General features: G+C 40.1%; 1 protein-coding gene across 1 annotated transcript; it reads left to right on the plus strand.

The window, feature by feature from the left end:
• The first annotated feature begins 3,922 nt into the window (after positions 1-3,922).
• Positions 3,923-16,226, plus strand: znf148 (zinc finger protein 148). The gene is made up of 7 exons (XM_066688688.1): positions 3,923-4,041; positions 6,084-6,455; positions 7,253-7,378; positions 7,770-7,893; positions 8,314-8,397; positions 9,164-9,282; positions 9,578-16,226. The coding sequence occupies exons 2-7, from the start codon at positions 6,114-6,116 to the stop codon at positions 11,183-11,185; spliced, it is 2,403 nt and encodes an 800-aa protein (XP_066544785.1). The 5' UTR covers positions 3,923-4,041; positions 6,084-6,113; the 3' UTR covers positions 11,186-16,226.
• Positions 16,227-16,474: the final 248 nt, after the last annotated feature.

The raw sequence follows: 16,474 nt of genomic DNA on the forward strand, positions 1-16,474 counted from the left end.
GCAGAATAGGACTTTATCTATTAGAATAATGTGTCTAAAACAAACTTGAAACAGAAATACCCTGCCCTTATGTGGGATGTGGCTAAAGTTGTCTTCCATCTACACTTTAACATGAAAGACAGCTTAACAACACAAATAGGGCTGGTGAAGACTGAGCTTTTTCAGCTCTAATATCTATTGCTTTTTATTTTTGTAGAAATAATCATTTTTCTTTTAGATTATTTTTCAAGTAAGAATATGTGAATTAAATGTTCTAACCAATCCCATTTGGATTGTGTGGCACAGATGATGTCACAATCTATTTTACAAAAACAACTGTACCAATCTGAAATTGCAATCTGAAACCCTTGGTTATGAGGCTGGGCTCTGCATAGTGAACACTGCCCTCCTGTGGTCATCGGCTCAAACAGCTTTCACAGTGTACAGCACAACTGAGTGGCAACTACAGCTAATACTCATGAACACACCCGGTCTGTGGTGAGGAACAACACAACCTGCACAATAAAAACAGCAGTGTAATTTACCAAACAAACCCAAGCCAATTTTGTTGATACTTCCCTAGTGTACCACACTAAATAAATGCGCACAGGTGTAAATGTAGTCAGACTAATCACTGGCAGTCCTTCGAAGATGAATATATATGAAAATATGAAAGAATTGAGCTCCACGTGAGGTAAGCAGTAAAAATGATACTTAGGTCCCCAGTGTAGGGTTTTAAAACACTTGTGGCAGGTTATAAAACACATAATTTACAAGTGTAAAATCTAAACCCCTTCCAAATCTCCTGTAGTGGATAAAAGGAAAGAAATAAGAACTTAATTTAATCTTCTGTTATAAAAATAGTTAGTAAGCGTTTGAGTGCATCAGTTTTCACTTTCAAGTGACGTTATTAGTTTGAGTATGAGTGGTACTCCCTCCTAATCCGGACAGATGTGCCTGCATGCAATATTGACTGCTGTTAAAACATCAGGAGTACAGGGTGTGTGTTAGAAACCAGCCAAGCACAGTAAGCATTTTGATTATTAAACTGAAAACTGCAACCCAAGAGATCTGACATAAAAGACATGAAATTCCCAAACACATTTGGCACCATACTGATGTTGGCAGGACTTCAGTCAAGTGTATTTTACAAGCTGATATCATTCTGCAGCCCGATGGGCAGATCTGGAGCTCCTAAGCAGATTTCTTTTCAAGCCACGGGTCGAGTCCTGCTTGGAATCTTTACATGAAAATGAGTCCTACATCAATAGAGCAGTGCATCATGGGTACTTGCAAGAATTAAAGTGGTGTTTTATTTGATTACAGTGAAGATGATGATGAGGATTCTTAGAACATAAAGTTTTAAATCGAGAGGAGGCCATTCACCCCGTCGTGCTCGTTTGGTGTCTATTAATTAAGTGATCCAAGGATCCTATCCAGTCTGTTTTTGAATGTCCCCAAATTGTCTCTTCAGCCACATCGCTGGGGCGTTTGTTCAGATTGTGACGCCTCTCTGTGTGAAGAAGTGTCTCCTGTTTTCTGTCTTGAATGCCTTGCAGCCCAATTTCCATTTGTGTCCCCGGGTGTGTGTGTCCCTGCAGATCTGGAAATATTCCTCTTATTTAATTTAGCTCATGTCCAGGACAACTCACATTCAATAGTGAATTAAAAACTGTACAGTGCTGAGATGCATATTATAAACAAAAATGCAAAGTATAAAAAAAAAGCAAAGAGTTTTAGAGAGAAACACAATACTGTGCCAGATACAGCAATATAACTAGTGAAGTGCCTGAATATAAAACAATTATAACTTTTTAAGATGCATGTTATTTTATCATTACTGATAGAATTTCTCATGTGGGTTGTTAAAAACATTACATGGACTCTATGGAATAGAAAATGGGCAGTGTGTTATAATTGGGCTTCATTGTGCACTTTAGGAATATCGTTAATCAGTAATACCAGTCCCATAACAATCGTTAAATGGAACTGCGTGGAATTTGAACATTTAAATGGGCTTTCTCATAAATTTAGAAGCCAAACAATGACACCAACAAATAAACTGAGTGTTACTGTAGCTGACAGGTTATTGTATAAAAACATGACTGCACAGATGCTTATGTTAATCAGAGACAGTGGCATAGCTTGACTAGTTTCCAGGGGAGGCATAATTAAAAAAATAACTGATTTCAGTGATCAGGTTTGAGATGCATAAGTGATGTTATGTGACAGTAAGTATGTTAGTAGCTGGGGACAATAAAAGCAGGATTGTTAGTCTCCCTGATAGTATAAGTATATGTATGTTGGAAGCAGTGAGAATACAGCAGTATGTATGTAACAGTACTACACTTTACTACAGTATATTACACTACACTCTACAACACTGCACGAGCACATTGCAACACTTTACTACACTACATTGTGTAAAAGCACAGCAATAACTGCACTACAGTATATTACATTACACTGATGTTTCTAACAGTACAGTACTGCGAACAGCTGAACTGATCATATAGTGGTAACGTACCCAAGTAAGTCTTTTTATGTAGGGTGATCAGTGCCAAAATTAAGATGCATGCATTCATAATCGCGTGCATCTTTATTTTGGCACTTATCACCTTCATATCATTTTACCCACATCATAGGCAAATATGAGCCCAACATAGAAAGCACAGTCAAAGTGTTGTACAGGATGGCCAGAAAGTGCCATACAGATACAATAAAATGCCATATGGTTGTAAATAGTATCATTCACCCCTAACAAGATGTTAAACAAGACCAAAAGAAATGCCATATGGGAGTAAAAAGTCATGCCCGTCCACAAATGTCATACAGGACCTGCTTATTTTAGCACCACACTGGTCTGTGTGTATGTGTTAGTCAGTGTATCCTGGCTTCATTGCAAATTACATTTTAAGTTTTAATCCGCAAAAAACATTACTTTTGGATGATATCATGAAATAAAAAAAATAAGAACTAACAGCCGATTGTGTACGAGGTAGAATCACTAAGTTTTCTCTTTCTCCTAAAACAACAGTGACTTGGTTGAGCTGTTTTGACTGCAGTGGCAACTCGCAATAGAACTGGTCCAGGGGTGAACGAGGCATGATTATGATTTAGCAATGTGGTCACGCAGAACACAAGGGCGATGTGAACATAATATAATACATGCCATTTAAGCTTGAGGTTTTCATATTGCATTGTGCAGTCACTCTGTGGTCGCTGGTGTACATGACTGCTCTTTGTCCCGATATCTTCACTAAACTGAGTCTGCACACAAAGTTCTGCTGACTGAGTTTCCTTACAGAAATAGGTCAGAAGTAGTAGAAGTAGTGTATATGGTTATGCATACCAAGGGAATGTGCCACCTTCTTCTTAAAGAACAAATGGTAATAAATGAATAATGTTGGATAGTATCGGGTACAAAACCAAAAGGAACATATTTCATATAAACTAAAACACTTTTCAGTTTCATATGTGTAGGGCAATCACTATGTTAGGAGTAGGTGATTGTCTAAATCAGATAAAAGGAGAAGAAGATGATCTATGCAAGATAAGTTCTAGCACAAGCAAAAAAAAAGCACCTCCTGTACAGGCAGTCAGTGTCACAAAAGTGTCACAGAGGACAATGTCATTTCAAAAGTATTTCTGCCTAATCTGTGGCCCATTTGAACTATATAGTAATTATACCTGCGTATCATGTCACCACTTTCCTTCAGAAAATGACCCAGGTCAGAAGTGCAACTGTGTCAGACTCCAGCTCAGCTCAATGCATCCCCTTTCCCGTTGCAGAAAGCAGACGAAACCGAAGGGAGGGGCTGTGTTGCACATTTGCACAGAAAACCCAGCAAAAAAAACAAAATAAAAATAAATAAAGCCACCGCAGCAGCAGCACACAGTCTACACTGCACTTCCATCCGAGAAGTTCACCTCCCACAATGCACCGCGGGCAGGGCGCTCCGGAGCTGGAATGCTGTTGCTGTCACAGGGAGCCTCGGCGGAGAAACTTTTGCAGCCACAACATGACTCCGAGACGGCGCTGATCGCCCCGGCGAGACCCTGGTACGTGGCGGTGCAACACGCAGCGCTGGGCCCCGGCGCGGTACTCCCGAGCGGGCCGCCCCGGCTCCGAAACGGCCCCCTCCTCTGTGCGCGGCGGCGCGACTCGGTTCCTTATTTTGTTGCGCGTCGGAGCGCAGGCCTGGACCCCGCAAACAGCGCCTGCAGCCCCGCGGCGCCCGTGTCGGTGTGTGGGGGGGAAACAGACCCTGTCCTGGGGGGCTCGGTGGGGTGATCCTCGCCGGCCAGCAGGGCTCTGCGGCGGTCGTGCTGTGCTCGCCCGCTGCCTGGCTTTGTGAGCGCGGCTCGCCTGGTTGTGTCGAGGAAGAGACAGGCCTGAACTCCGGTACCCACGCAGCTGCATCGGCCTCCCCGTCGGGCCGGACCGGGCTGCTGCGGACCGTGCGGCGGTAGGAAGTGCACGCCTGTGGGGATGACAGTCGGCTGCGCTGGCCGGGCGGCGGGGGTCTCGGCTGGCACTCGGGTGGCTGTGTGGCGCTGTGTGGCGCTGGTGCTGGTTTGGGGACCGGGTCTGAGCGGTTCGCGATTCGGGGCAGCTACGTGTTTGCATTCAACTGGGGTCGTTTTGAAGATAGGAAAATATGACGTGCACAACTCGACGGTTAAAACGGAGCTAACCCCTTCATTTCCGACGTGACGTATTTTTTTCCGCGGCTTTATCAGTTTATTTGGCTGTGCCTGTCGGGGTCGCGACACACTTCTGCTGCCCGCAGGAGCTCGGGTTATATCTTTGAAAAACCAAGCTTAAAAAATAAAGAAACCCACCGGGTAGGATGCAAGCATATGCTCAGTGTTTGTTTATTGTGTGCACTTGATCTACGTCACAGGCATGTTTGCAACACTTCAAAGACATGGCTGACACTAAGTACATGTGTACATGGTTTCAAACTGATTGAAGTGCATGATGGGTCAGTAAGAACATTGCTTGTAAAACACACAAAATATAGGGAGAGTGTTTATGGTATAGAATTAAAGTTGAATCTCAGATTAATCAATTGTTGTGATATTTGAAAAATAAAGCCTATAGTCGTCGTAATGTTTTTATTTGTCATTCGATTACATTATTTGATCAAATGTTGATTTCCACAGAAATATATCGCCTTGAACTAATGGTTTAGATTCAATTCTTCGCCCTGATGTTTTAAGATCATGGTCAGTGTGTTTGCTACTAATGTAGTTTCCATCTATTCAGTCTGAAGTGATGAACCATACCAATTATATTCATTTCAACCAAAGTGGATAATGGTATTCATTGATTTTCTTTAATTGCTGTGATGATAAAGCATGCATTTATTACATTCATTAGTTGATATTCAGCTTCTTGCACCACCATTCTATGAGTAATGCCCCAGCACACAACTGGAGGAAGAGAGGAGAGGGAGATCCAGTTAACTGTATTTCTCTGAAGGAATATAGAACATTATTTAAGGGGGATGAAATATTATCAGTTATATCATGACATGAGGGCAGTTATGAGGTATTGCGGACCTTTCTCAAGGGAATTGAAAGAAACAAAAATGTGCAAATTGCAAACAATGTGAACTAGTGTATCCATTGCGACACACTCAGGAGTGTAAATGAAAATGATAATGCTAACATCATTACCAAGATTTAGAAGTAGACTTATTGTCTCATTATATGTCACCTTATTCCTCAGGTAGGCCTTTATTATTGTGTCACTATAAGGATGTCATCAGAAAATAGAACGGGAAGCTGTTAGAATTGGTGACTGAAAGTTTATGTCACAGAGGAAGAGAGAAATGTTCCCAGGGATGAAAATAAGATGCCTGTCTCTCTGCAGTTTGGTGCATTTCAGGATGAATGAGTAGCTGTACTGATGAGGCAGCGGGACGTGTGTTGAAAATGTGTATTATTTTAATTGAACTCAACATTTCGGGCCACGTCTTATTTCTACTCGCGTGTCCTATGAAGCATGTTATGTTAATTTTACCACATGCCGGTGATGATGAGCAATAGAATTAACAGAATTATGATACTTTTTTCCTCTCCCCCCTCATCTGCAGGTCCTGAACTGCAGAGTGCTGTTTTTGAGGATGAACCTCGACGAGAAGCTGGAAGGCATCCTTCTGAAATGCAGCAGCGTGGCGGGCATGCAGGCGTCCCGGGGGCTTGGTGCTCCGGAGGCGGCGGAGGTGGAGCACGGCGCGGGGTTGGGGCCGGCCCTGGGCGACCGGGGCATGACGCACGACGACCTACTGGTCGACGAGGACGAGGACGATGACGAGCACCTGCAGGCCGGCCGGCTCCCGCAGCACGAGCTCATCCCGCACCACGACGAGCTCATGGTCCACGAGGAGACGGTGAAGAACGATGAGGAGGAGCACGAGATGCACGAACGGCTCTCCCACGAACTGCACTACGCCATGCACTTGCCCGTGAGTCCATTATAGTCCAATATAGTTTTTCAGTGCTATAACTTTACTGGAAAAACACCGATTATAGTCACCGATTTATGTAAAATGAAAGACTTATTAAATTCATGTAAATAACTTCATATCAATTGTATCTGTGGCTTGCATATAGATTGCAAGTGTGCAAGGTTGCATGCCTTCCGGTGTTCACTCAGCGTTAGATTACTGGTGATTCAGTAGCTCTCAATAACGGCCGTCAGATTGAAGGGGTTTTAGGATTGATTGGCGTCCAGTGAGCTCCCCTGTCTTGTCACTTCCTCTCTTTCACTCAGTGGGAGTCATAACTCACTCTGACACCTGTTTAAAGTTGTGTGGTGTGGTGAGGTCAATCAGCCGCAGGTTATTTGCCCGTCCTGCTTCAATTCAACTGTCACAAAGGTGAATGTCTCCCTGACTGTAGGATCTCAGCCAAGACTGCCAGATCGACCTTACATGTACTCACAGCTGCCGATCTCTTGATTCGCAGAACTCAAAATGCAGAAATATTTCAGTAGCATTTTCTGTTATGCAGAGGTTTTTTTAGTTGTTTCTTTTCCAAGGATTAGAATGAGAGAACTCAAGATTGACAAGTTTATTTTATAGCATGGTTAACAAAAATGATTTGCACCTGTGATATTGTGAGACTCTCAATTTATAAATGTCTCTCTCCAAACTACGGATTGGATAATAATTGCACACCATGTATTTATTTTTTCATTTTCGATACTACAGGGTAGCTGTTCTGTGTGCTTTCTGTTTAGTGGTCCTTGGCTGTCTTACAGGTAAGCGTCAAACAGGAAATAAAGCTGGCAGAGGAAGCGATGCAGCTGAAAAAGGAGAAGAAGCAGGCGAGAGAAATGGCTGATTGTCAGAAAAAGAAGAAAAGAAAGCAGCGTTCTCCTGCTAAGGTATCCCGGCTTCTCATCTCATGTCCTCAACCCTTTAGGCAGGGATGTGTTCACCGTGATTTTATTTTTTTATTATAGTAATGGGAGCAAAAAGTAAACTTTCATCGGCACAGAATCTTCCCGGCAGCCAGATTCTCAGATCCCCGTCTTTGGGTTTCCTACAGGATGTCTTATAACTGTATTTCTGTCAATAAATTGCTTTCTTTTTTCTTTGCATGTTAGTTTGAGGGTAAGCTGTAGAATAGGAATATTTTTGCAGGAGGACTGATGGATGTAGGGGTTACATTTATCCTGGATTAAGTTGCCCAATACCCAAACATGTATGGGTTTCCGCTCTTAAAGCGGTTTGTGTGATTTATTGAAATGCATTTCTCGCCTCTGTTTCTGTCAGATTCTTACCATTAATGAAGATGGTTCTCTGGGACTTAAGAGCCCCAAGTCCCATGTTTGCGAGCACTGCAACGCTGCCTTTCGAACCAACTACCATTTACAGAGACATGTCTTCATCCATACAGGTATGGGTGGCGGAGATTTTTACCCACCTTTGCTTTAGTGTATTAATCTATGTCAACCGCGTTCAGCATTGCTTGTCTGTTGTCAAGACTCCTCCCAGCAGTCTAATGCAGTGAGATGAACTAGTCAAATAGTACTGTGGCTGTCTAAGGTGGACGTTTGATGTAATGCAGCATTAAGCAGTGACTAAAAGGACAATCCCTGTGTTAAATGCATGAATGAATGACTATAGATGAGTATACAACAGTATTTGCAATTGTGTTTACGCTTGCGTATCCTAGACATTCTTGAGTGGGACCAGGAGTATTTGTTTTGCTCCTTTGACAAACAGATACATCCCTCATTGTTCACTTTTGTAATAAGATCAAGGTGGTATTTAGGGAACTGTATATAGGTCATGTTTTCTGTCCTTGCTGTTGCAGGTGAAAAGCCATTTCAGTGCAGCCAGTGCGATATGCGTTTCATCCAGAAGTACCTGCTACAAAGACATGAAAAGATTCACACTGGTAGGACGAGAGCTTCCGATGTTATACAAACCGTAAAACTTTCCTGTGGCTCCGATATGTTAATCCCTTCGACCCATAGCGGTAGAATTCATACAGATGAATGAATACATAAAGGCAGAAATGAAGACAGAAATGCTCATAAAACCTAGTTAGTTGCCTGCTTTTTTGGGGTTTACAAATCTTAGTTTGAGGTGTAAGTAGCAGTGGAGACTCAAGGGGTCTTTTTTGATATGGTCTCATTATGCAAATAACTAGTCTATTATGAGAATGAATATACTCCGCTGATGGCTCTGTATTCACAGTTTTCCTTCTCTGCCAGCATGCTACACCCAGGCTATTCTATTTGGATGCTAAATATTTCCATCGTAGCATTGCAGTTAAAACTACACCATACCTTTTTATTTAACAAAACAAAAATCTGGTTTCTATTACCCATAATTCAAAGGTTTGACAGTCATTTGTAACTCCACCTCTGTGAAGCACTTTATTGGCAGCATCGGGGAGGCTGCCTATCTCCTCCCAAAGCTTTTTATAAAAAATATTTTGCCCCGTTTTGAATTAAATTCATAAAGCCATCACGTAAGTACAATTTTACACATTAAGTAAGTGAAAAAATGTGTGCTTGTGATGCACGGTGAGTCTTTGTTAGCCAAGAATGGTGCGATACCAATATAAAGACCCGTGTGGTGTTTTGTGTTCTCCGAATGACTTTGTTACGTAATGAAATGATCTAATTTCTGTTAATGTTTATGATGTGTATCTCCAGGTGAAAAACCGTTTCGCTGTGATGAATGTGGCATGAAGTTTATACAGAAATACCACATGGAGCGACACAAGAGAACCCACAGTGGAGAGAAACCGTACCAGTGTGAATACTGCCACCAAGTGAGAACAAACTGTATACATATATTTGAGAATATGTATATACTTGACTTTCCATTAAAAAAAGTGATACTATAGTAATTTTGAAAATGTATACAATTTCGGATATCCAGTACATGAAATATAATATTGATTATTTTTTTATTATTATATGTAGTGTTTTGACATTTCAACCACACAAGTAACAACAAAGCAAATTATTCTAAAGAGTTTGTAGAATACACGTTTTATGTTTAAAAGGGTGACTTGGCAATGAAGAGTTAATAAATCAAGGCACAATGTCTTCCCTCTTTTTTAGTACTTTTCAAGGACCGATCGTGTGCTCAAACACAAGCGGATGTGCCACGAGAACCGGGACAGGAAGGCAATCAAAGCTGCGGCTAAAGCTGGTCTGCTAGGAAGCGAGGAAGAGTTAGGCTTCTCCTTGCCTCCAAAGGAAAGTTCCCTGCCAAAGAAGAAGCGACAGAAGACTGGTGACAAGTCGAGGACGTCGGCGACGCTTCCGGAGAAAGACCTGCACAGCGAGGAGAAGCTGGAACCGAAGGCCGGTAAGAACGACTACCTGCCTCTGTACGCGATTGCTTCCAAAGTGAAAGACGAATACATGGTGGCGGAGTACTCTGTAGAGCTGCCTCACTCGTCCCTCGGTGGCAGGCACTTGGGTGAGTCGTCCTCGGAGGAGATGAACCCGACCAAATTAGTCCTGAAGAAAGTCCCCAGCAAGAGGAGCCAGAAGCAACCTCTGGAGCAAAGCCAGAACATGGCCGCCTTGTCTTCGTTCGAGGATGGAAAAGTCGCCAAGTACACTTTCGAGCTCGTGGACAAGCAAAGCCTTCTAGACACGGAGAGTAACACGGACATGGACCAGGTAGACGCCCTTCAGGAGGGCCCAAGCAAACCAGTCGCCAGCAGTACGAACTATGACGACGCCATGCAGTTCTTAAAGAAGAAAAGGTACCTGCAGGCGGCGGCCAATAACAGTAGGGATTATGCCCTCAACGTGGGCACCATAGCCTCCCAGCCCTCCGTCACTCAGGCAGCCGTGGCCAGCGTCATCGACGAGAGTGCCACTGCCTCCATCCTGGACGCTCAGACCTTAAACGTTGAGATTAAATCAAACCACGACAAGAATGTTATTCCTGACGAGGTCCTTCAAACCTTGCTGGATCACTATTCCAACAAGGCCAATGGCCAGCCCGAGATATCCTTCAGTGTGACCGACACGGAGGTGACCTCGAGCATATCCATCAACTCCTCGGACGTCTCCGAGGTGAGCCAGGCGGAGACGATCGGGCCGAACTCCCAGGCCCCCTCGACGGAGAAAGCCAGCATGCTCCAGGAATACTCCAAGTTCCTTCAGCAAGCCTTGGAGAGAACCAGCCAGAATGATGCCTATTTAAACAACCAGAGCCTTACCTTTGTGACCGAGAGTCAGAGTCTTTCCAACCAGCCTTTGTTTTCCACCATGGATAAACCGTACGCTTTGACGAACCGCTTCCGGTCGGGGATGAACTCTCCTCTGAGGTCCTCCTCGGAGAAATCCCACTTCGGGCTCATCGTCGGAGACTCGCAGCACTCATTCTCGTTCTCGGGGGATGAGACGAATCATTCTTCGGTCTCCCCTGCGGAAGACTTCCTCGAGCAGGTAACGTCATCGAAGAAAAGCGATTCCCAGGCGATCCACCAGGCCTTTCAGATTGGCACCTTCGAGCAGAATTTCCGGTCCCAGTTCGGGAGCTCTCGGTCTGGAATCTCTTCCCAGTTCAATACTGCCAATGGACAAGTGAGTCTCCGTGGACCTGGGTCCAGCACAGACTTCGCAGAGTTCTCTCTGGTTAACGTCACAGAGAGTAGACCACAAATGTCTTCTTCACCAGATGCCACAACCAGCCAAACCTTTGGCTGAAGAAAAATTATATATAAACTTTTAAATGGCACTTTATATCCACTTTACGTTCTGCCACCCGGGGGTGTGCTGTAAAAATTATAGTTCATGGTAATTTGAATACATTGTAAGTAAAAAAAGAAACAAAAGACAGACGACTATTTTTGGCAACCCAGTTTAATTGTGGGTTTCATCTCTTTAATTCTATAATTTCATACTCTCGGTTTCTCCTCCTCTTCTGTCTAGGAGATAGAAAGTTTGAGCATTTGTTCATCTCAGAATGTCATTTATTTTATGACTTCTTTAAATATACGTTTATTATTAGGGTTACTCTAATCTGTGAATGTAAGACTTTCTATATTTTTAGAAACTTTCACCCAGTCTTGTAATCTTTCATCCTACGGTGTAGAACAAATACTGAATTTAAGTATGATCCCTTTCCTACATCAGATTCTCATTCAGGTACATTTGTAGTTCAATTAGCAAAACAGATACCATATTCATTAACCCTTTACAGATTGTGAGACAGTTCCTTCTGCTAAATACAATTTAAATATGTCCTTTGCATTAGATTGATTTTAAAATAGATGATCAAATAATAAGGATTTTTCAGCACCTTCCTAGCCCTTTGTTCATTTTACAATATTTGCAACACAAACTTGCTTTATGTTCTAGTTAGGCATACAAATTGAGTAGGTACAATTGTTCCTGTAGCACTAATCGATTGAACTCAGTCCATGTGAAACGGTTGCACCTGGAATTTTTTTTTTTTTAGCTGTCAGCTCAAGCAGAACACAGTAAATATTTATTGATCAGTGGTTAAAGTCACAATGGGAAAACTCCCTTTGGGTTGAGCTGTTTTCACCTTTTTCCAGTGATTTACACCCATTTAATTTTGAACCTCTTATTTTTGCCCTGGTAAATGATCAAGGTCACGATTGTTCGCTTAGCCTGCGCCTGCGTCCGATGCCTATTCAGGCGGGTAACAGAGACGAGTCTGTAAAATAAGATAATCATGAAAAGATTTAATTTCTATGAAATTCCCCTAAGTCGTTTTAATAAGTGCTTTAACCTTTTGCATCCTTCCTTGTTCAACTTTAAAAAAAATGGTTTTTAAGTAACATTGAAAAAGCAAAAAAATCTTATTTCCTTTGCATATTAGGCAAGTGCACTTTTTGTTAATCAAATTGGATTATTCTTTGTTGTAGAGTGCGTATCTGTCCCTACAGTTGAACAGTCACTATCTGCCTCTGAATTGCTATACAATCCCTACACAATGAGTTTGCCCCTGTTTCAGTGCTCCTGCTACCTCTCTTAAAACTGCTGAAGAACTCAGAATGATTTTTCCCTGTAGCCTCTTCAGTATAAATGCCAAATGGAAAGCGTTTCCTCCCTCGTACAAAACGAAAGCGCTTTAAAGGAACCTGTTTTAGGGTCTGTCTTGAGCACCATGAAATAACAAAATATGACTAGTATTTTGTTAAGTAGTAAGTAAATGTAAAGCATTATTTGAAGGAAGTGTTCCTGCTTTGGATGCCAAGGGCTCAATGTACATTGTTTTAAGTCATTGGATTGTAAATGTTGGCAAAAATAATTGACATGCAAAAGTTTTTTAAGTGATCAGAAAAAAATATAGAAACCTTGTCATTTTAGTTCCTATATTGATTTTGTTTAAATAACTTAATTTGTATATTTACTCCCATAGCGCATTTCACTCAGAGCTTTAGCCCTACAGGATAGTATGCTCTGTGTGAAGTTATAATGGTTTATTGACTGTAAAATCGCACACACACACACCTATATATATATATATATATATATATATATATATATATATATATATATATACGTAGAAATGCACAGTACTTAAAATATAGATATTTTCAAGTCATATAAAACTTTTCTTTTGAGTGGGTGCAAGGTATTCCAGAATTATGAGTTGCTGAGTAATTGATTATTAATTACAGTATATAATATATAGTGGAGGTCATATTTATAGACCGGGCATAAGATGCTCTGCACAATTATTGTGGTTACCGCTGATCTACAATTCAATCAACTGATATAAAATATTAGCCGTTTTCTTTGTTGTAAACGTATGCAGCTGAAGATCTATACAATACTTCTACAGATGTATTCATATGAAATAATATATTTTAGCAAAGGAAAGGTATAAATATCATGTATAATTCAAATGTTTATAGCAGTAATGACTGCGTTTGTTTTCGCATCTTAGTCAATCTCAGTATTTAAATTTCAAATAGAGTATATTGTACAATATTCCTCATTCTTCTGAAGAAAGGGGATTTATAAGCGTTTCTTGTGTGTTTGTTCGTATGGTTTTCATCGCCCCATTAGTGCCTTTGCATGTATCTGCCATCTTCCTAATGTTTTGTTCACTGAGGGGAAAAAAAGTTTATTTTCTCTTAAGGCTTTAGAGGCACTTTTCCTATCAAGCTCAGCATCGAGGGACTGGCTGCATTTCTGTTATTGATGTTGCATCAACGCATTAGCATTCATAATGTGAAATATGTTTTTTTGGGAACATTTTTGATCACTAGTGGATGACTTAACATTGTAAAGCACTTTTTTATTCAAATCTAATGTTTTTTTCTTGTTGTGTTGTTGCTTTTTTTTGCTAATTGTATCTCTTAGTCATCCAAAGGGTAAAACTTAAAATTGACTCAACATTTGAATCCACGAGGTGTGATGGTGAGCAGCAATACTTTCCTAACGAGTGTATTGTGAGGTTTGACAAAAGTCACTTTAACGGTAGGAAACAAATAGGCCTTGTTTCTGTACAATTCACTTCTCCTTATTTATTAAAATGAACAACAGATATTATTATGGCCTTAAAACCAGTTTTCCATTGGCTGATTTGATCTTTTAAGTACACGTGTACATGATTGTGCATTTACACAATGCTGTTAGCTGAGGATGATCTAGCCGACTTACTAAATCATACCTTAAATCAATGAACTGCTATTTGCTTTGCTTGTCCTAAATTCTTTATTTGATGGAAAGCATATACTGTACTATATTTCATTTTTATAAAGATGAACTACAAGAACAACTCAGGTTCCCACATTGTCATGTTTTTAGTTATATTGTGTTATTTCCTGGGTACAAACATTGAGTTGATTAAAAAAAAAAAAAAGACTCAAAAACAATGCTTATATGGCTGTTTTATGTTTTTTTTTTTTTTTTTTTACATTAGCGTTTAAGGTATGATTTGATCAATATATGTCATTTTGACTGTAAATATCAAAGATTATAGATAAAGCAAACCTTTTTAACATTAACCTCAGCACCTTTTAGACTGACGGTGAGAAGATTTAAATGGTTGGCTCTTCATTCTTATCCTGATAAAGGGATGCCCTGCTCATCGATTAAAAGCACAGTTATCCACAATAGATGTTTTGCTTTGAGATGTCAATATTTGTATGAAAGTCTTCCCAGTTTTTAAGGCTTGTACAGTATACAGGTGTACTGTGATCTTTATTTTATAATAATTTCTTTATATCAAGTGTTGTTTATACAAATCTAGAAATACAAGTACAAAAGCATTCGTTCATTCAGATGTGAGTTTTTGAAGATGTTCCGACAATCAAGGACAAACGATTCTCTTCCTGTTTTTCTAGATATGCATTCCATTTGTTTAGGAATATTACGGTAGAAGGTTTAGATTGGCTGTAAATATGTAATGTATTTTGAACTGTATACTTTCCTTGGCCTGTAAATACAATCATGTAAAGTCAGTACAGTTTAATCCTGGTAACTGTAACATGTTTTTTCTCAGTTAAGCAATAATGTATAAAACATCAAACTGGATTCAAGTAGGGGAACGGTTTACAATCGCAAAACAGATCTAATGTCTATTTTATTAACTACATAAAAGTAAAAGAGAAAAACAAATGTGAATCGATTCAGAAAATTTGATAGTTTCTCTCCCCAGTTTTAATAAAAGTATTGCGATACAACTTTGGTGGGTCAGTGTAAAGGTTTCCAAAGTATTTTTTTCTTTTTTTAATCCAATGAAGTACATTATTGCGGATCTGCAGTCGTATTTTATTTTTATTTAATGTTTTATATTTTGCCAATTTCAAGCTTGAATCATAAAGGACACATGAGAAACCAGTGTGGACCGGCTGCCTGTAGTCCTCAGACTGATCTTGCGGAAAGTCTAGTACTAAGGATTCAAAATCCATCATTCATCAATTTCAATATTACTGTCTCTTCACTTTTAAGGTACAGTCTTCGGTTCGCTCCAATGCATCTAGCTTTGAGGAGCCCAGGAGACACAATCCAAATCTCTTTCCCACCCACACATAATGTTGGTCTCTAGAAATGCTTCCTGTGAACAGAGCTTGACAGTACCCATTAGAGGGCATGTTGATGTGGCACCACATCTCTCGAACACTTCTACAAGCACTTCTCGGTCTTCTACAAGCAATGTTTTCTGAATGAAAAATGGAAATTGATCAGGGGAAAAATAGAAAACATCAACTGAAAATGATATGTTGGTTACATGATCACAATCAGATATGTGTTTGATGTTTGATGATTCATTTAATGTAAACATCTGGAAATGCTCTAATGTGCGAAAATACGACAAGGGTGTAATTGTTTTTTTCTACTCTAGACACCTTCAGATCCAGACATTTTCGGGAAAGTAATAGATAGATCGCTGAACTAAAACTATTTTAAATCCTTGGCATACCTTTTTAAGATGTGTTCACAATTCCAAAATGTTACATTTCATGGGAGAAAAAAAAAACTTTTTAAAAGCTTGCTGTTTATATTGCGCTTTTGAGAGGATTCGCGGTCCTCTTTTTTTTTTTTTTTTTTGGTCACTTTTAGTACACTGGTTCTCTTTTATATGTAATGTAAGCTTTTTATTGTAGCAGATGCGTTTCATTAGGAAGAAATGACTTTTGCAATATTATGTATAAGTTTTGTTCTGTCAAAATATAATTATACTGGATATTGTTGGTTTTTGATTGTGTCTTACATTTTTGCTATAGTGGGTTTAATTTGTCATTCAAATATATGATTTACAGTACACGTCTGTGTCTGATTGATTTGTAAGTGTAAAGCAGATGGTGCATTAGTAATGTATACGGCTGTTTACATCTTTCATACATCATTAATTTATAGTAGGTATGTTTACATTCTTGTGCTTAAATTAGGGAAGTAAATAGATCATATTAAAGTCACTGGGGAATATTATAAATTAGTTGAATCTCAGATATTTATTTATTTTGAGAAGTATATTGTAACAGCAAACACTGCTCAAAAAGAAATAAATGC

This window comes from Amia ocellicauda, chromosome 16 (assembly GCF_036373705.1).
Source record: "Amia ocellicauda isolate fAmiCal2 chromosome 16, fAmiCal2.hap1, whole genome shotgun sequence".
Lineage (NCBI taxonomy): Eukaryota > Metazoa > Chordata > Actinopteri > Amiiformes > Amiidae > Amia > Amia ocellicauda.